Source organism: Stegodyphus dumicola, chromosome 1 (genome assembly GCF_044657685.1).
Source record: "Stegodyphus dumicola isolate Sdum_Otavi_A_Nest chromosome 1, ASM4465768v1".
NCBI lineage: Eukaryota > Metazoa > Arthropoda > Arachnida > Araneae > Eresidae > Stegodyphus > Stegodyphus dumicola.
In genome coordinates, this window is record NC_140768.1 from 292,261,555 (window position 1) to 292,283,674 (window position 22,120).

Here is a 22,120-nt window from a genome sequence, read left to right on the forward strand (position 1 = left end):
AGATTAAAATTCTATAGCTAATTTTTTTTAGACATTACAATCAAGTTTCGAAAATATATTTTTGCGATTTATTTTTTAAGTTTACTTAGTTTATTTTTAATTTTAGTTTTTTTATTTATTAATATTTTAGTTTAAACTATATTACCTAGTGAATAATAATAATTAAAAATATTGCGAATGAAGACACTAATGCTCCAAAAGTTAAATTGATTGTTTGATTGCTGTGTCTTATTGCCTAAGCAAAAGTGTGTAAATAATTATTCTTTAGTTTAGTAGTTTCTGTTTATTTGCTGTAAGCCAGATTTCATTTTCTGTGGTATTTCCTGCCACAACTGTTAAACCATAATTTGAATGTGCGAAAGAAATATTTTGTAACTTTTATATATCTTCGTTTTAGAACACAATGTGAACGAAAAATCTGTCTCAGCGAATAGCTGAACACACATGAACATGGCTCTGGGTTTGGATCGTATAAAAGTCGAGATTTAAAATCGTAAGACTACTTCTTGCGGGAGACGGCAAGGTGGTTAGAGACTGAGACTGCCGTACCGAAGAGCCCGGGTTCGAATCCTAGAGAAGCCATGGATGTAAGTTTTCCGACCATTCAACGAGGCAACGGTATTTCATTTGTTTGGTGCCTTCTTAATAAAGAGACCACCGCTTCCGGCCTTAGTAGTGGCCAACGCCTATAAACAGTTAAAACTCGCCATTTGGGGGGAGTAACTTCTTGGGGGATACATCAAAGATCGAGTTTTTGATCTAGAGGGTAACACATAGCACATCTGTAACCTAGGCCATATGAATACTTTACAACCCTTTCTTTTAGTTATGTAAATATATCAGTCTTGCTATTAAAATTCTTGACCTCCACAAACTTTTAAAATGCAAAATGCTAAAATTTCATTTGGGTTAACTCTGAATTTTATATATTGTGACTTCTGAATGGCTTCCAGTTCATTCCAAATTCTTCTTGTGAAGAAAAGATAGCCAGTGACAAAAAAGTCAGGAAATTTTCTTCACTACTTCGCATTTCCAGAAAAACAAATAATTAACAAAGTGTTACTTAAAAATTTCAAAGTGTAATCCAGCATTCAAAATTTAGAAGTGTAATGGAACATTTAAAGTTTAAAAATCAATTCATTTTGGGGACAGTGAGGGTATAAAAATTTATATTTTCGATTTTGTTTCTTAAATTAACCCTTACAAGCATCCATTCTGCCTAATCTAATTCTTTATATTATAGTTGGGTGAAATTTGTTTAAAATGAACACTTAACCTAACGACTAAGAGTTATCTGAAACTGTTGGTGAGTTATCGGCTTTCAAGCCAGGCCGATAATGCAGATGCAACCATTTAACTGCAGACACAAAAACAAGTCAAATTAAAATCCAGATAAAATGAATTGAGTCATAGTTTGACCTTATCAGCTAAACCTTTAACTCGAAAGTAGAAATGAGGAGACTCTCCAGTATACATTTTATGTGCCAAACGCGAATTTGACGAGCGAGAGTATTAAATATTTCAGAACCACATACATTTTTTTTCTAATTTGTAAAAACATTTATTACGATGTTTATATATTCACTTGCCTGCTTTTTTGTCTCTTGTGGACAACAGTGCATCGTGTGAAAGTAAATGTAAGTTAAAAGGTTAAAATAACTTACTAACAGCGTAACTATTAATCTGCGCTAAAGCATGAAACGATTCAGCAAAAACCAGTGTTCAGTGACACGGCGGCGGATACTCTAACAGGCCACAGTTAAAATTGAACTCCTCCTTTCGACTATACTGCATGTCTTTAAATTTGCATGACAGTCTGGTCTGAGCGAAATGTATTACATCAGCCAAGAAGGGTAACAGAACTTTTAACTCAAAATCTAAATGTTAGTACAGTTTAGAAATGTCGCTACATCATTTACAATATTTTTGAAATTGATTATACTGGTATAGTATCAAATCTTAGGAAAACAAAATTCACGTTATTGGGTTTTCCAGTTTCTTGTGATATGACAAGGGGTATTGTACGCTTATAAGTAATTAGAAAAAGTCTTTTACTGACAAGAAGAATTAAAATTAAAAGAGCATTATAATATATTGGATTACTAGTAAGAGAAAATAAATTTAGGCACAAAGTCATGCCCCTTACCTGATTGCTATAATCTCTGAGAATGTAGATTTTATTCCCCGCTGCGTCTGTTACAGTACTTAACTTCCCATAGCTTGTATTGCTATTATATGTGAAAACATAGGTATCTTTTCCACTGATAGTGTTCTTCGTGAAAGTGTGGTGCCCGTGGCGATTGAAGACATAAATCTCTTGAGATTCTGGCGAATGAATCTCATACTCACTTCTGCTGTTCAGTTGTGGCAGGGAAGCTGTCACTGACCGAATCCTTAAGTTGCCTTGGTCGCAGATGTGAAGCAATCCATCTTGTGAAACCGTGATGGAGGAGATAGTGCTAAGTTTCGTCGTAGCTGCTAAGACGTGCTCCTCGTCGAAGCAAGAACAGGATTCTTCCAAGCAACTGCACTTCGATTCGGATCCAGCAAAGCGAGAAATTCGACCATCACTTCCAATCATACGCACTCTGTTCACGGTCTGGGAGTCACTTTCGGCAATATAAAGGTCACCGTTAGGTGCAAATGCAATTCCCTGCGGCGATTCTAAGTAGACATCCGTCGCTAGATCACTCTTTTCGCGGCTGTTGGCAGCAGATTGTGGAGGGCATTGAAGAGAACGGCCAGCTACTATCTTCAGTCTTTTGTCTGGCGTGACTCTTAATACAAGATGGTCGTCCAATATGTGCAAGGAATCATCCAAAGGGTTGATGGCTAGTTCTGTCGGCCAGCGAAGGTTAACCTAAGGTAGGTAATGAAAGTAAAAGTGACATCTTTAAACATTCATTTTTTAAAATTACATTTAGGAATATACTGATCATATATTTAATTCTTTGTTACCCACTATTCTAGTTTTTCTCATTTATCGATAACACGAGTTGTATCTAGCTATAACATATCAGATAGGGAGTAGGTAGAGTTCTTCCGTTATACTTTCTAGGAAACGATGAAGTGTAATTAGATTGGTAATTTTGGTTTGTTATAATTCTGGTAACTAATTCACAGAAGGCTTATTGTGGGCTAATTTTGCACTCGCGAATATTACTTTGATTTTATTAGTTAACATATTAAATAACTGAGCACATACCTAGGATATTCGCTTGAAATTTATTATGACATATTCTTAACCTTTATACAGAATACTGTGTTGGGATGACAGTGGTTAGCACATTGAATATTTTAATACGTATTATTGAAATGCACATGAACACATTTAGTATATGAAAATATATATACACTAAAAAATTGGGAATTTTTCAAAATTTTGCATTCTTGATAACCACCAGGAATGAGAATTAGTTAGATAAAATATGTAGTAGCTCGCAATAAATATCTCTTCTTGTATAGAAGGTTACATTTTTCAAAGTTTAGTTTTTGAAGGATTCGATGCTTTATTTCTTGGAAATTAAAATTTGATTTATTATTTCACAGATGCTTCGTGAATGGTATTCACATTACAGTGATGCTTGGTACATGTCAAATATTCTTTTAATTTGGAGCATTGTTACTTATTTTGGTTGTGAACAAAATTGACGTTTACTAGACCACTAAAACTAAACTGATTGAACGTAGATCTGATGTGCCAAAAAAGGTTTTTGCGTGTATAGAACTGAATTATTTAAAATGTTAATCCCTGGAGTCGTGAAGACAGCCTGTAATTTATCGTCCTCTTCTTCAGTAAAGCTACAATAATTCAAGGAAAGGTTTAGTTTAAATTTTTTATTAGCTCTTTAACTTAACAATTTACACAGCTTGTGTAATAGCAGAAAGACTCCACTGCTTGCGCGATTAACAGAACACAAAATCTAAAACAGAACTTAAGAATTTCAAATACGAGGTGGTCGAGACTGGTAAAGGCTAGCAGAGCCCGTTCAAATAAAGCGCTAACCTGGGACACAATCATATCGAGATGGCCAGAGATGGCTGCCAAAAGTTCTCCCTCAAATTAAAAAATACTGTTCTTGGATACATTAACTAATTGATATCCTGTTGGGAGTCGGCTAAAGTAGAAGTGATAATGCAGGCAAAATAATAAAATAGCTTGCTAATAAACATAAAACTATACAAATCAATATTTGTATTTTAAAATGTATTGGAAACTGCAATGTTTTATATATAATGTACAAAATATTAACTCATAAATAAATAAACGTATAAAGGGGGATGAAAATATTTTTCGCTTTTAACTATATAGGAAACAGTGACTTCTCGAAATGTTATATTTCAATTATTGACTTTTCTAAACAAACTTTTCTAAAATGTAATCAAACTTTTCTAAAATGTAATCTCTGTAGAAAGGAGGCAAAGGGGAAAAATCATTAATGTTATATCTACTTCAGTATTCTTATCCTATATAAAAAAATGCCTTTCTTTTTAACTTTGATCGTCTGATCATCTATTGATGACCATCAAGTTGTCAAGTGTTATAAGGAATCAGATTTAGTGGCAAAGTTCTCAATTTTCATCTCATCTACTATGATCATCGGAAGGCTACCATGGTGAAAAATCATTTAATATTTGAAACAGTAGTACTTATTTAATACTTGCCACATTGTTACATTTAATACTAGACATGTTCATCCTTTATGCCGCTGAAAATGCTCAGATAATCAACTACTTCTTAAATCTCATCCCTCCCACTGTAAATGCCTGTACAGTTTTTGTCTTTCGAAAATGCTGTAGGTATTTTTGTCTTTCACAACTAACAATTATCAGAATTTTGGTAACTACTTCGTTCTTGGCAACTTTTAAGGTAATGGTGCTCCGGTCGCGGACACTTAGCCAACAGCCGCTTAGCTGACGAGACACTTGTCAAGAGGGATAGTTGTCAAGAGGGATAGAGTTACTATCACTCTTGACAACTGTTCGGCCAAAAGGATTTGAACTACCTCATCACTCCAACAAACCTGTAGTGCCCAAAGATAGCCTAATACCTCACTATTAGTTGATCGGAAACAAACAAAATAGAAATGCTTTTATCTTCTTGTATGAAATGGAATAAGAAATAGCCGATTGTGTCGATATTCTTGTGTGACTACATACTATCTCTAATTATTAGTTTAAAATAATGCGATAACCTAAGTAACTGTAACCAATGACATAGCATCAATAATTATCGATTTAGAACAAAATCTGATTTTTTAATAAGTTAATAACATTTAGAACAGACAGTAGTATAAAATACGGCCTTAGAATACAGAGTTTCTAAAATTTTTCTATAGCATAGTGCTTATTCTAAATGGCTATCTTTCATATAGCCATTTACGCCCAAAAATTTACGTCAATTAAACTTCCTACTTATTTGGTCTTAATAATAACTGCAACTTGATTTTTGGAAATGTCCTATCCGGTTTCAGTGCGGACATTCTTTCAAGTTAAAACATTACAACTCATATCACAACCAGCATTCTATTATATATATATAAATAAGTGTAATCTTAAAGATAAATTAACTGGGAAAAATAAAGTTTTCACGCTGCCACATGAATTATAAGCACAGGTATGTTGCTAGGCTAAAATACATGAAATCTTATATATATCCATAAACCTAATTCTTTTTCACACAGGAAGTTGAACGAAATTACGCTACGAATAAAGCAGCCGAAAAAGAAAATATTTAAATATTTACCTGACGTAAGCTGAGTGTAGCAAAACAAGGTATTGGACGCCAGCTTTTGTGATAATAATCACCAATAAGTCTATGAATGATCCCACGAGCATCAACGAATCTAATATTGGTGCCATCAGCAATATAGATTACGCCATGTTTGGTAATGGTAATACCTAATTAGGAGAAAATACATATGTAACACAAAGTTAATAATTAAGTTATTTTAATACATAGATGAAAATGTTTCTCTAAAAGCATGTTGTTTACTTAGTTAGGTGGACATAAATTTTCAGAAAAGCATTTATTTTATAGAATAATTAGTTTCATTCATCTTTCATAATTAAGTTTCTTTTTGTATTACTAATACAAAACAATTGTTTAATCTATGATATAGCATCAATAATTATCGATTTAGAACAAAATCTGATTTTAAAATCAAAGAACTAGTTGATTGAGGTGAAGCTAATGCTTTCCAGTTCAGTCATAATCCTTTGCTCCCAGCTTCTCAGAAAATGCAATTTTCTCTTTAATATGTGCATCTCAAAGGACACTTTTGATTCTAAAACGGTCATTTTTTAACTTGGTGTATTTGTAAGATTTCTTAACTAATTACAGTCAAACTCCGCTATAACGAGTTTCATATAAGATATTTCATAGGGTCACATGTTTGGTTCGCTTCATCTAAGACGATAAGAAAAACGAATTATCTCACAGAAAAACGTAAAAATTAACTAATGAAAAAATAAATAATAATAAAAGTAAACAATTAAAAAAAATCTGAAAGCTTTCGGATTTTATATTACGCCCAAACGGGTGGTTTTTTAGTTTTCATTTACAGACACATAAACGTTTCGAGAACATTTGGGTTAACGACCGTTTGGGCTAAAAATATTTAAAAACAGCATGTCCTTAGAATTTCCGACAGAAAGTCTCGCGCGCTGCAAATAAAAATGTTTTATTCCCTACAGTGTTGCCACTGCTCCCTTTCAAATTGTCGAGTTTTTTAATCAAAAATTCGTTAAACTTAAAAATAATATGAAATAGATAATAAAACAATTTCCAAATTCGGGCTTCCTGGTGCCCATGTTCGTGTAGAGGTCTACGTTGTTCAAAATTTGATGACTCTAGGTACCTTTTTCTCTACAGTGCGATAAATATGTATACATTTATAAAAAAAATCTTCATTACTTTGTTGTAACAGACCTATTTAAGTGTAATTGAACTATTTTATTCACGCCATAAACTCATGAACTGTAACCGAACTATTTTATTTAAACGCCATCTCGTGGCGATATGAAAAAACGTCAGTCGAACTCTAGCCGCCATGATGTTAGTTTACTATGTCTCTGATATTTAATTGTTTGATGTTCCATTTGGTATCTGTTTCATTTTTATGTATATTTCTTTTGTTTGTAACCGTTCCTGTGTGCTCTGTTAATAAATCGTTTTAAAGCTAGTCGGCATTAGTGTCTATTGAGGAACGGCTACATCACATTGGCCCCCAATTATTATTGTTTACATTTATAAATACTGTTTAATAGTGGTATATAAATGTACGAGTAACATTGTTTACATTCATACATGCTGTTTAATAGGGGTATATACATTTTACTTAAAGGTATAATTATTAATTCTAAAATACTGTATTGTGAATAAAATCGAAATAACAACAAATTCAACTTCATCTTTTCCCTCCCCCCTGACCTCTCATATAATTATGGCTTACCTTGCCAAAGCACGAAAAGAGGATTTAAAAACTCTCGCTGCAGAACTGGGTTTCACTGTAAACGACACTATGCGAGTAGTAGATCTTAAAGATCTACTACTCTTTATCTTTTACCAGGAATCTTCTGGAAACTTTAATGGAAACTAGACAACAAAAACAACGTGAAAGCAACGATCTGAGACACGTCAAAGAAAAGAACAAGAACTTTTATTAGAATTGGAACGTTTAAAATTAAACCTGGCAGCTGCTAGCTCAAACCCTAACTATGCTGCCTTTGCTTTAAATGCAGCTATTGGAACAAATATTCAACACCTAATCCCTAAATTTACAGGAACTTCTGACATTGCAACCTACCTGCAAATTTTTGAAAGACAATGTGAGAAAGTTAATATAAAACAAATAGATTACGTCACTCATCTCCTACCTCTTCTGCCTATAGACATTTCGCAAATTATTTTAAGAGAACCAAAAGACAAATTAGAAGATTATTCTTACATCAAGAAGATTCTGCTACAAAGATTAAAATTAAATGCTGAATCATTTCGAATTAAACTTACTACACACCAAAAACACCCTAGGTCCTTATGGAAAGATTTTGCTTACGAATTAAACAATTATCTCGAAGAGTGGCTTCATAGTCTCGATGTTACAGACTTTGAATCACTCAAAGACTTGGTCCTGACGGATCAGCTTAAAAGAAGAGTCAGTAGGGACGTTAAAGAGCATTTTATTAATACTTGGGGAAAAATAAAGAGTTCATCTGAATTAGTACAGAAATTGGATGACTATGAAGCTGTACGTGTTAAAAATACGAACTATAAAACTCAACTTCCTGGCAGGCGGAACTATTCTTACAAATCGACTAATCCATCCAAACACAAAGTAGAAAATCGAACAAGTGACATACAGGGAACTCATAAAACCTTTTTAAATCGTAGTCAGCAACAAACAGAAGGAACGTGACCTCCTTTAACATGCTATGGGTGCGGAAAAACTGGTTTTATCAAGTCTAAATGTCCAGACTGTAATCCCCCAAAGACTTCAAATTCATCAAATTTTGGCACTATCTAAATCCGATCCTGTTTATCTTCCCCTCGGACTGCTGTATTTCGAATTAGTATTGGTGGTGTTTCCGGTACAGCTTTCGCCGACAGTGGTGCTAGTCACTCAATCGCAAGTGAATCCCTCTATCATATTCTGCAGAAACAAGATGCAGTATTTGAAAAGAAAACACTACAGGTGTCTTTCGCTGATGGTTTGGTATCTGAAAAAGAGGTACTTCGCACCGAACAAATTATTCTTCTCGAAGGCAGAGAGTTCAAAACTCCACTCCTTGTGTTGCCTGATGCCAAAAATAACTCGACTCTGTTAGGAATTGACTTTCTTCAAAAAGCTAAAATTGTTTTAAATCTTGCTGAAAATAGGTGGAACTTTTCTGATGAACCTCGAAGAAAATATAGCTTCGTGAAACCTCATCAATCCCAAGTACTGGAAGAAACCCCAGTTGTTGTAAACAACTGCCGACTACGAGAAAATGAAGGACAGCAATTAACTACAGCCCAACTATTTGCAACTGATGCATTGCTTAACAAATATCACACTGTCTTCAAAGTAGGGGGAGAAGCCACTAATCAAAAGCCATCTGGCTTACTTCAAACTCCAGTCTATGCTCAACGTTTTGAGACCTTGTCAATTGATCTTTTCGGTCCCCTTCCTGAAACATCGTCTGGTGAAAAATGGATTTTTATTGTGCAGGACTGTGCCACGAAGTGGACAGAACTATTTGCTTTAAAGGAAGCCACCGCCAGAGAATGTGCCACTATTCTTTTGGAAGAAGTCGCCCTTCGATTTGGGTTACCCAGGAAAATAATAAGTGATAATGGTACCCAGTTTACTAGTGCTGTTATGCAATAACTATGCTATATCTTGAACATTGATCAAAGTCTTACTCCTGTCTATCACCCACAATCTAACCCAGTTGAAAGGAAGAATAGAGATCTGAAATTACGTTTAGCAATACTTTTTGGTAACGATCATGGAAGGATAAACTGCCATTAATAAGGATTGCTTTGAATACAGCCAAATGTGATTCAACTGGACTTTCTGCTTCTTTTCTTCAATTTGCACGAGAGTTACGAACCTTAGATGATGTAAAGCATGATATAAAAGCCGTAATTGAGAACGATAATTTTGTTCCCGAAATTACTCCATATTTGAAACGTTTTGCAAGAAATGTACAACAGGTACGAGAAAGAGTCGAAATGCATCAAGATAAGCAGAAACGATATGCTGACAAAAAACGAAGAGAAACACCGAAATTCGTTCCTGGAGATAAAGTTTGGGTCACCCTCCACCCAATCAGCAAAGGTCCACTGAAGAAAACTGCTAAATTCATGCCCAAGAGAGATGGTCCTTATGTGATAGTGACTACAAGATCTCCAACAACATATGATATTGCCGATTGTTTGTCATGAACCAGACAAAGTTCTCGGCAAGTATCATGTTTCAGCCTTGAAACCATATCAAGATCGAAATAAGCAAAACTCAGCTCGTGTAATTCCAGTGGTTCCCTTAAAGAAAAGAGGACGCCCGAAACGTGTAATACCATCCGAATCTGCACCTGTTGCACAAGGTGCTGGTGACGCAAAATCTACTCCTCGTCAAACTGGAGCCCGTCCATCTGATTCTCCGCCCGCTGCACAAAGTAGACAAATGTCAGTTCCTGACTTCTTGCCGAGACGTCTACGAAGTCACAGGGGGAGGATGTAACAGACCTATTTAAGTGTAATTGAACTATTTTATTCACGCCATGAACTCATGAACTGTAACCGAACTATTTTATTTAAACGCCATCTCGTGGCGATATGAAAAAACGTCAGTCGAACTCCAGCCGCCATGATGTTAGTTTACTATGTCTCTGTTATTCAACTGTTTGATGTTCCATTTGGTATCTGTTTCATTTTTATGTATATTTCTTTTGTTTGTAACCGTTCCTGTGTGCTCTGTTAATAAATCGTTTTAAAGCTAGCCGGCATTAGTGTCTATTGAGAAACAGCTACATCACATTGTCTCTTTAAATATAATACAGTGCGATATTATCTGGAGCTCTAATTGAAAATCATATTATGGCGGTTCAGTAACAATTATTATATAGTGCACTTATTACATTTGCTTTCCGTTCTTATTCAGGTTTCCTATACATTAATAATTTTACACGATAAAGTACTTAAAAACTATAGTTCAGATCCTTTTCTCGAAATGTATACCTTCCTTTAAAGTACCTGCTCCTACCTTGATTATAATTAAAGATAATATTTCATCTCTAAAAATATAAACACATTATAAATGAATAACACAAAGTCGTTTGAGCTCAATGAATTATATCAGTTATGCGATAATTTTCAAAATTAATAAGCATCGCTTTTACAGATAGACAAGAAAAATTCGATTAAAGACACTGTTATGCTATGTGACGATCTCTTCACATAAAACTCAAACTGATTTTTGCACCATGTTATGATGCGTAAAACAAACAAACAACAACAACAAAAAAAATCTTAATGTATTACCCCCTTTTTATATTTGAAGCAAATTACTAAGTGGTATTCTGAAGAAAAGAGCTAATATACAGAATGCAGAATTCCACTTCGTACCTTTGGGATAAGCAAGCTTAGCATCCTTAGCAGATCCTCCGTCGCCACATTCTTCCTTGTCACGTGGTAGACATTTTTCCCCGCTGCCCACCACAACCTCCGTGTTGTTCTTAGGACTCATAAAGTCAGACATGGAGAGGGTCCTCAAAATCTGATGCTGTTCTGGGTCTGATATATAAAGATGACCATCTACCGGTCCCACCGTAAGATGATAGCTGTAGGAAACTTGAGCTGGGCTGAAATAGAAATGATTAGTGTAACAGGCTCACATTATGACACATGTTTGTTGTCCTAACTAATTCTTAGCTATAATCTGTGCCAGTTAAATATGTAAGCCGAAGGGCTTGCCACCCAGGGGGCTAATCTTAATTGGGCTATCTAAAGATATAAAAATTAATAAGTTATTTAAGTGGGGTTAAAATTATTATAAAGAAGACTGATTTGGAGGTGCAAATGTCTTCGTCCAGTACAGGCCAGATTATACGTTTCGTGGTTAAGTATCAAAGTGCTGCTAAATACAATTCTTAGTAAGCATATAGTTTCAAAATCAAACACCAAGTAACTATAGTTAACGCAACTTTGGTCTTGAAAGCTGAAGGAAATAACAGAAAAGCGATTGTTACTAGCACATGATCACACTAAGAGAATGACTTGATTTTGGACGGTTGAACTTAATTAGCTATTTAACTTTTGCTTTTTCATTGGTAATGAGATCCAGAAATCAACCATCTTTTCTACTTGGAATTTCATTTTTGAATATCCGATGTTATCCGATACTTCAATTAACTGTTCTTTTTCATTCTATGACAATCTGTTCCGGTCAGGGTCCAATGGAAAGGATCAAAAATGAGTGAAAATAACCATTTGGAAAATAAATTTCGAATTGTGACCTCAGAGTTTCGAGATGCAAAGGTATATCATTGCATAATTCTTGATGATTGCGGCAAAGTTCACTAAGTCTATTTGCATAAGCAGAAGGATGCTTTCGTGGAGAGCTTTCTGAGAGAACCTGGCTCATATACACCTTATACATGGGAAAAAAAAACATGAAAACGCTCATGCAGCTACCCCGTAACCCAGGTAGGAACTACCAGTGTTCAGAGTTTTTACCGCTCGGCCGCTGATGGTCCATGTTCTTTTTTAAAGAAATCTAGGAGGACCACAAAGGCAGGCTTCGTAGACCACTTGTAGCTCGCTAAGCACAGACTGAGAAACGCTGTTCTAGCTCTCCTAGTATTTATGGGCTTGGGCCTGAAATTTGAAAATTTTCCGAATGTTATGAATAAGTAATATTTTCTTGACTATAATTTTAAAATGACCTTCTTACTTTATACTTATTTTCTTCAGATGTACATGCAGTTCGAAATCAGATAAATCACGAGATGGTACAAATTTTCATGTATAACGAACTGGAAAGATATTTTTCTATATGGAATTTTATGCCCATAAATCTTAGAGGGCTACACTTAGAAACGCTGTTCTAGAAAAAAGGTTGTTCTGTACTATTAAAAATGGGGCGCAGTAAATTCGCGTGTTTTATTTAGCTTTAAAAAACAAAATGCATCATTAATGTATTCACTGAGCACATTAATGTGTAGAGACATTAGGTATTTTTGAAAGCAGGAGAGATGAAAAATGAGCAATGCCCTCGAACCACGGACCTCTCGAATACGCGTCGAGTGTGCTCACCACTACACCAGAAAGGTATGCTAAAAAAGGGGGGGAGAAATGCCTTATAAATGTGCACACTAGTAAGTTCTGTTTTGCTATTCTGAGTAAGTCGTCCTGTATTCTACTGTAACACTCACAAGTGACAGTCTCCTTGCTTTATTTTCGAAACCTGCATTGCTAATACACCATCGTTACGAAAATGTTCCCAGCATGAACCACGAGAAGGCAGAACACTTCTCAGTTATGATAATAAAAGGGAGATACAAGTTCATAATGATCCATCAACTATAATGAAGAGTGAATTTTACAATTTATTTCAATAAAGAGCTGTTATATAAGAAATTCAAATCTTGAGTTATCCTCTTTCGAGACCGTCCTCGGAAGTCAATATTATTTATAACTCAATATTTAATAAATCAGTATTTAGTTCATCTTTAAAGAAAGCCTAAAACGTCAAAATTGTTTAATCTTCAAACCATTTTAGCATCACATGCAATTTATTATTTCCTAAAAACAATTTATCATCGTTCTTTTTCCTATTTGTACATATTTTGACCATGAATTAAAAATATACCGCAATAATGAGATCTTAATATAACTATTAATAACAGCGGGGATGATGATATGGTAATAAATTTATAGCTCTCCTAAAAATCTCTATATAAGCATCTTAATAGAGATTTCTGAAAATCTCTATATAAGCATCGCAAAAATTTTCTAGAAAGTTTTATAATTTGACGATATTTTCTACATTATCTGAGTAACTAAATGAAACTGGAATACGGGCATATGACATTTTTAACTGATGATAATGTATGTTTTAATTATTCGTAACACAAGTGAATATTACATTCTTTTTCAATAAAAATTGCTTTCCTTTGTTGGAATACAGGAAGAACATAAAGAGGAAAATTTTTCTGCACATATGAAACACATTAAAGGTGCACGATTTACTCAAGTGCATTTTACCTTGTTTTTATCATCGATTTGTTTCTCGTTGAAACGAAGAGATGGCGCCACCATTCAGTCCACTGTGTATCTTCAAAAGAAACATGGGCAAGAATGATTAATTTTGTAACAGAAGCCACTCTGTTATTTACTTTTATTTTATTGATTTATTTTTACTATAAAAGTCTAGTTGCTATTTTCGGAATTCGCAATCTCCGATTTCTCCTTAAGAGAAAAGCCACGTGCGGAATCCTACAATGTCATATGTGCCTCAGGGCTTAATTTTATGGATCCGGCATCGCGCTTTAACACAATAGCTTCGGCTATAGATAGAATATCCATTCTATTTATCTGAATTCCCGACACCAGACAGTTCCATTCGCCCTGCAAGGAAGTATACTATAAATTCTGCTCCTTTTAGGAAGCGAAATGTTTGCATCATTCATTAAATATCTTTATTATAAGGGAGCTGAGAATTTGAAATTGCTATGTAAGGTAATTATGTAAGGCACCTCGGCTACTAATGAGTGAATACAACAAGATTAATAACAAAATAAAAATGATTAAATGATAATTAAATATATAGAAAACTTTTCTAAATCGAAGGAACTTGAATTAAATGCATTTTTTTCTTCCATCAGTTATCCTCTAATTGTTCACATGCGACTAAAAATAAAATCGTCGGGCTGCTAACAATGTGGAGTTCTTTTGGTAAAACGGAAGATGGCTGATATAGCCTTGGGCTTCATATTGTGAGAAGGATTAAGTGTCTGGGTAGTTCGGTCCAGGGCTCCCTCCCCTTAAGCAGATAGCCTTCGAGTTCTTTGTCATAATTAAATAAACCAAACCAATCTAGGAAAGCGGTTTTCAACCTTTTTGCCTTCGAGAACCCTTTGATAAGACTTAAAATTATAATAGTATTCTTAACCTACCCCTTCACAGCCTATGATTTTCCTCCCTCTTTAATATTCCCACAATATATCTTACAATTGTATTAATTTAATACAGATTTAAGGAATTGTAGTGAATGAGGTAAAAGCATAAAATCAATCTTTTTTCAGAGGATTATAATTTTGAGGCTGCTTTAAAGAAATTTTCATTGAAAAGATTCAAAATCCTGTGATCTTCCTCTCTTCCTTTGAGAAAGTTATATTTAAGTGACTCTTGCAATCTATTTAACCCCTTGATATACACTGACGAGTTGTCATTCATATCATGGGAGATGTCATTCATATCATGCGTCATTGTAGACTTTGACGTCTCCGGCGGACGCCGTGCAGTATATTATTATGTTCTTTAACTGCTGCAGTCGTGCCTTGACACTGTTCTGTATGTTGTCCCCTTCTCAGCAGACAAATATCTTGTTTTGTATGTTTTCAACCTCCTCTCTTATTTGTATATCAAGGGGTTAAGTAGGTTATCAAGTCCTCGTTACGAAGTGAAGATAATATTCTGGCATAAAGTAGTAAAGTGCCTCAAATCCACTACTCCGAATTTTTTCTGCATTAGATCCCCCAAATTAAAATTTTTGATTATAGTAATGTTACGCCATCCCCTCTGTTAAGAGCACGAGCGTTCTCTGCTTAACGGGAGGGGTGCCTTCGTTGAGGAACATTTTAAGAAAAGCTGGTTCGTATTCACATCACACATGGAGAAGACATCATTGTAGCCAGCACGCTCTTTTAGAACAGAACCCAGGTCGAACTAACCAGGTCGTATTCAGCAACTTTATCCCTCGGCCGCTAGTAGAGGGAATGTGTAAGGAATCAAGTAACATGGCAAATGTGGGCGGGACTATTTATTCTAATTATTTTGGTTTTGTTCACATATCAGTCAAGAACGGTCACATTGGAACTCCTTTTAGTTGTTTCCGTTTTATTTAAACTTCTTGAAAAGTTTCCCTTTTATCAGCATTTATTACACACTTTGCTGCTATCCGACACTACTGATTATGTTTTCTCGTACCCCTGATTAACATGACATCTAGATCCTGACTAAATAGATCCTGACTAAATAGATCTTGACATCGCGTATTTAAAGGAGTACGAGCACCACCGTTTAGGAACCAACGTTCAAGAGAATACAGCAAATAGTTATCCTTGGACTGTGTTGTATTGCCCACTACAATTATTTAATATGTTGTTATGTGTTTTATTTACGTTATTAGCAAGGTACCTGTTACCCAAGATTTTTTGTGTCATTAACACGCCACACATTTTACATGACGTAATCAGTTTCAAAATACATTTGCACTGTAGCATGTAAGTAGCGTGTTTATTGGAAATAATTTAAATACATTTTCAATGCTACATTGACTGCAATCTTTACTTTCAATATTACTCTGCGGTTTTACAGAGAAAAGAAGTCAATTAAAGATTTACACCTTGCTAAAAAATAACCCTTCTTACAATTTATTTTCATGCAATAATACGTTGTACATACTGCTATGATTTTTACAAAGTTTTATAAGTTTCATTGACAAATATTTCATAGGTATCCTTTAAACTGCTTTACGTCGCAAAGACATCATAGACAGTCTCTGTGCTGCAAAGTGCATAAGTTTTAAAATGTTTACACAGTGCAAGAATGTTTACAAAATAGAATTTTAGAATTGTTTTAGAATGCTTACACACGGCCAGAGCGATACTCATTCTTTGTTACACTTTTTTTTTAATAAGAAGGTTATAACGCCTATTGCTGGATAATTGATAAGGACAGACAACACTGTCACCCAAATCAATAACCAAAATGAAGGGAAGCAAAATATGGAAATTAGAATAAGTGAGGAATACAATAAGAAGATGTGTGTGCATGCAAATACTCCTTTCATCACTTATTCATCATGCAATAGCACTGAAAAAAGATTTAAAGGAATTGACATGTGCGGGCAGTTGTTTTACTAAGTGAAAGGTTTACGGGAAGAATTTAACTGACGATGCTGAAAATTTCGATGTGTCTTCCCGACATCCCTTTGATGATTTTACTTATGGCCGTTTCATTGGAGATCGAAGAAGGGCGAAAAATAAGAGATGTTGTCAGGAAGTTCATCCACCACAGCTTTACGGCTGCGGAAAACACTTAAACAACTGAAACGTGTAGCCAATGTTACATGGGAAGTTGTGTGAGATGTACGACGCCTGCAGGAGGCAAGTACATTGCCTTTTCGGCAAAACGAAACCAGCGCACAAAAGCTTTGAAGAAGCTAGTGAATGAAGTTTCTTGCTACCACAGAAAAGCGGATCTATCGATAAATTGTAGCCAGGTGCTTGGAAGAAGAGAACCATTTGTCCGCTGATCATTTGAGTCTGTTACATTGTCCAGACACCGTTTGCAACGATGTCACGAACATCGCAATGAGACTGGACAAGACTGGGCTTGTGTACTATTCTCAGATGAGAGTTAACTTCAGTCTGTCATGGGTTGTAGCTGCTAACTGTTCTGGTGTGAGAGTGGTACTGTTTATCGTCCAGAAAATATTCACCAAAGGGACCGGTATCATGTTGTGGGCCATGACCAATGGCCAGCATCATGACCAATGGCCGCACACTCCTACAAGTAGATGCAACTGGAATTATGAAAGGCCAACGATACATTCACAAAAGTTCTACTGCCTTTTACATGGTGCTTTCAGCTATATATTTCTTCTCATGGACGACAACGAGCTACGTCATCGAACACTTCCTATTCGGGACTGGCTAGACAACGAGAATATTCAGCTCCTCGCATGGCCAGCACTTCTTCCAGATCTAACCCCAGTTGAAAATATATTGGAGTGCAACGAAATTTCCATCATTTTAGTTTATACCAAACATTACTATTATTTATTGGTAATAAATAAAATTTATTAATTGATTCCCATGCATTACATATTACCGAATTTCTATCAAATAATGCAGAAAAAACTGTTCAACCCACCTTAGTTCAACTATTGTGGTAACCTGCCCGTCTGTTGTTATTTTCCGTATGAGGTTGAAGTCTCCAACATATATTGTACCATCCGGTCCACTGGTTAATGCCACGGGAGCTAGCAGTCGTTGAGATTTAGCCAAACCATTGCATCTCTGGCACTGAAGTGGTCTCTGTTGCCCGTCTCCCATTTTCGTCAGCAGCAACTTTGGTTTGTTTTTGAGATAAATGTTATTTCCATCCCCTTTCTGTAGGATACCTATGGATTACAAATCAATAAATCACAACTGCTATATTATTTAGAACTCCCAATTCACTTACCATGAATAATAAATGACATCTACGATAATGCACATATGAAAAGAAATCCATTAATATCTTTAAGGCATCATTACGTCCAGTCGACAATTAATTATCTTAGTGAAAATGATAGGTGACGTAGTTAGAAAAATTCTTAGAATGAGTTCAACGTGAATGTTAAGCTTTGTCTAAAGTTCTACTGTAATGGAATCCTTATTTTCAACAATAATGTAGGACTCTCCACTGTGTACCTTATGTTACAGTTGAATATGAAGTATCTTAAGAACTAGTAAGCGAATAATCCCTTGAGTTCGTGAGATAGAAAACAACAACTAAGAAAAGTGAAATAACCTTTTATTATTCCAACTAAAGTTGTTTAATAGAACTCCGTCTTGGAGTTGTACAATAAAGCTGACACTCAGGCTTCAACTTAAACTAAGAATTAAAACTTACCTAATCTTAAAAAGATATAGCCGAAGCTATCAAGATTTGAACGGAGTTGGCCCCTTGACGCTAACTGATTGCGAAGCTATTAAGTCCTAAAGTACGGCCGAGCGTAATAATAGCTTAAGAGAGAGAAGCCTAAAAAGGCGGTCGCGTGCTAACCAGAATCTCTGATTCTCTCTGACTAAGACAGTAGAACTTCGCGGTTGAATACCGCTCTTCCTCCATTTGCATTCAAACGTGATTCTAAAACTACGTTCTGGCCGGAAGTGGTAAGTTGAAATTAAGAAGCGATAGGAAAGGAAGTTTAACTCAAAATTTAACTGTTAATAAAATTAACATAACTCATACAATAAATATAGCTGTTATCTTTTATGGTATATCGTACAAACTGAGTTTACAACTAGAAAAAAAGCAGCTATAATAAGCTGCGCAGGGATTTCTTAGGTAAGGATCCTTTTGAAGAATGTGGCTTTAAGAAATTATTTTACATGATCTACAAAAGAGAGTTGAATAAGATCAGACAAAGGAAGGCTTTGCAATTCCATTACATTTTACAAGCTTGTTTGGTAAGATGTCATCCCTAAACTGTATATATTACTAAAATATCCATCGTTATTAATCCTTAAAACTGCATAACGACCTTGTAGATATGCTTTGCGTTGTACAACAACTAGTAATTGTAGTAACTTAGATAGTTGTAGAATTAGGTAAATGTAACTATCGTCTACGGCTCATAGTGCATTTGATAATTAGCTTGAGATACTTATTGCATGTTTTGAAAAATGATACTTTATAGCAGAGCTTTAGAAGCATCCATCGCTACCAAATTAATGAACACAAAATAAATTATTTCACAGGATGCACATTGGTATTTTTACCTCATTCCTTATTTAGTATGGCCCACCATCGGCCGAGCGATAAAGTCGTTGAACATTGGTAGTTCGGTCCGAGGTCTGAATCCCGCGATCGGGCTGGCTGCATGGGCGTTTTCCCACAAGCGAGCCAGTTTCCGTTAGAAAGTCCTTTACGAAAGCATCCCAACCCTTAGCCAGATAGTCCTCGAAGCCCGCAAGTCTTATTTAGTATATAAGTACTGAAAAAAAAAGCAGAAAGTGAAGTTTCGCTCAAATGCTCGTAACGCACATAAACATATCTTTTAGCGACATCTGATCAGCTTAAGGTCTTCCCTCAGATAAAGTCGCTTGGATAATGACAGTTCAAAAGTTTCACTTGCAAGGAGGTGATTCAATGTTATTATTAAAATCACCTTTCAACTTTATTAAAAAAAAAAAAAAAACTACGCAAATATACGTTTCTGTTTGCTGTTGAAAGGTTAATAGTGTTACGAATTTCGTGTATATGTACATAATTCTAGTGAAATTACATGTAAATTGTAGTATCTCTTACATAATAGGATATTACAGGCATCAGAATGCGAAACATCTTCGGAAATATAGGGTTACAGGGAGTTTAACACTGTATCAAATCTCCATTCAACATTGAGTTAACAATTTGGCGAGATAGCGCTAAGCTGGAGATGGTTTTGGTGACTAATTTTTGTCGCTAGATTTGGCAAGAAATCTTTATTGGTCGTTAAGCTTGGCAAACATTCGGCGGCATTTTGGTGCAATCTTTGTTACTGTAATTGATCCGGCCCTATGTAACTCCACCTCTGTAGGTGCTTTTGAGTGAAGTGTTCTGGAACTGTAAATTGTTTTTGGAGAAATAAATTTCACCAAGATCATCGGTTCTGTGTGTATTCAATCAATTAAGGAACCGTTAAAAGCACATAACAATAGGTAACCAAAGGAAAAAAAAACAAGCATTTTTATTTACATTTAAGCGAAAAAAGTGAGTTGTGAACGTCTTTAAAACGCTTATAAATATCATATGTCTACTTGAAGACTACTGCTTTTTTTAAAGTGGTTTTGTTTGATTATACATTTCCATTCGCTCTGATCAACACAATAATTAGTAATGCTGATTATAGCATTAGTCTCGAGTTTGAATCTCAGGAAAAAAAAACATGAATAAATGTGCATAAATGTATGGTATTGAAGAAAGCACTTGAGATGAAATTTTTGCCCGAAAATTTGGTAGTAGGAGAAGCAGAGAACTGCTACGTTATTTTCTTCCTTTACATTCGTACAGGGTTCGTAGATTTGGAGTGAATAACGACGACAGCACTTGATAGAATATCGAAACATACTTTATTGGCCGGTGTTAATCAGGACAGCTCCAAAAACACGTTTTACAGTCGTCGAAGATTTACTATAAACTCGCTGGAACAATCAGCGACACAGCCTTCGCACTGTCAGGCAATAACGGTGGAGACAGCTTCACTGCAAAGCACCAGAGTACAGCTCCCGACTCTGCTCAGTCGTTATCAGAACTCCACGTACTCTCGAGACTCTCCACGTTGCAACTCGCGATGCACTCGACGACACACTGAGCACAGCTCCCGGCTCAGTCGTTCCTGGAGTTTAACACACTCTCTCGACGATGCACTAACCGCGATACACTAAGAGACTCTTCGATGCACTCGACGACCAACTCGGCGCTAGACTTCGAGACACTCGCTCAATGACTGACTATCAGCTCGCTAGACGAGGCACACTAACTGACTGTGGACCAGCAGGGTTTATATAGCTTTCGGCTTGTGTTCGAGAATATTCTGGGCTAAACCGGAAAGTATTCGTTCCAGAAGGCTTTCCATCCGTCCATGGGCTATCGCCAAATCAGCGATTTCTCGCCAAATTTGGCAACCCTGCCTTGACATTTTATAGCAACCCTAAAACTTGCTTTGCGTGGAAGCCATCTCACCGCGCCTTTACATTTCGTAACAGTACAGAACCTTTCATCCGGCCTTCAGGAGCTTTTCCATCGAAATTGGAATACATTAAATGTTGCACTGTCACTTATGACAGGGCAAAGACTACGCCCAGTGACAGGTACTTCTTTCTAGTCCACGATAAATTTGTGGTTTTGATTTGATTGAGGTTCAGAACAGGAAGATTAATAAAGCCATAACATGAATTGCATTCAACATTATCTCGAAAACCTTCTTGTTTGGCTACTTTCAAATTCATTTAAATGTATGTGAAGTTTCTACAGAAGTTTTCATCAGCAGTTTGCATCTAAAGGTTTCTCAGCAGCTAGGAAGAAACTATAAACAGGGCCTGCTTCAGAAGGCTAAGCACCCTAGAGGATTGCAAATTGCTCTCCCCCCGCATAAATTAGATATATTAATAACTAAAATCAAAATATATCATTATTTAATTTTCTTTCTGGACAGCACCTTAAATGGTGCCCTCCGAAAATCCCGAAGCGTAGGGGGCTGCCTACGTCGCCTGTGACTAGAGTTAGAAATTCATGTTTATCAACATCGCAATTGTAAGGTAAAAAAGCTAAATCCGGAACGTTTAGAAGCGAATGAAAAAAGACGTATAATTTAGCATCAGTATGAGCGCCATTATAAGTTAAGCACAAAAATTGCTTTTGTAAACAGAAAATTGATACTGTTCCGAAAGCTGCTTCACTTACATCGTTTGATTTCTAAAAGGCAATTAAGTCTGTAGAGACCTTAGGATATTTTTGGAAGCAAGAGATATTGAAAAATTAGCAACGCCTTCGCCGAGAATCGAACCACGGACCTCTGGAATACCGGCCCAGCGTGCAGAACCACTACACCACTACACCACAAGAGGTACACTAGGAAGGCGGGAGAAATACCTTAGAAGT

General features: G+C 35.7%; 1 protein-coding gene across 1 annotated transcript in view; it reads right to left on the bottom strand.

Moving 5' to 3' along the window:
- Window positions 1–22,120, bottom strand: part of LOC118193542 (teneurin-m-like) — an 826,904-nt gene that overhangs the window by 48,405 nt on the left and 756,379 nt on the right. Inside the window, exons 21-24 of the mRNA XM_085808642.1 lie at window positions 17,642–17,891; window positions 11,108–11,343; window positions 5,747–5,901; window positions 2,147–2,860 (exon numbers count right to left, since the gene is read on the bottom strand). Of these exons, the coding sequence (XP_085664768.1) occupies window positions 2,147–2,860; window positions 5,747–5,901; window positions 11,108–11,343; window positions 17,642–17,891 (1,355 nt within the window). The remainder of the gene's footprint in view (window positions 1–2,146; window positions 2,861–5,746; window positions 5,902–11,107; window positions 11,344–17,641; window positions 17,892–22,120) is intronic.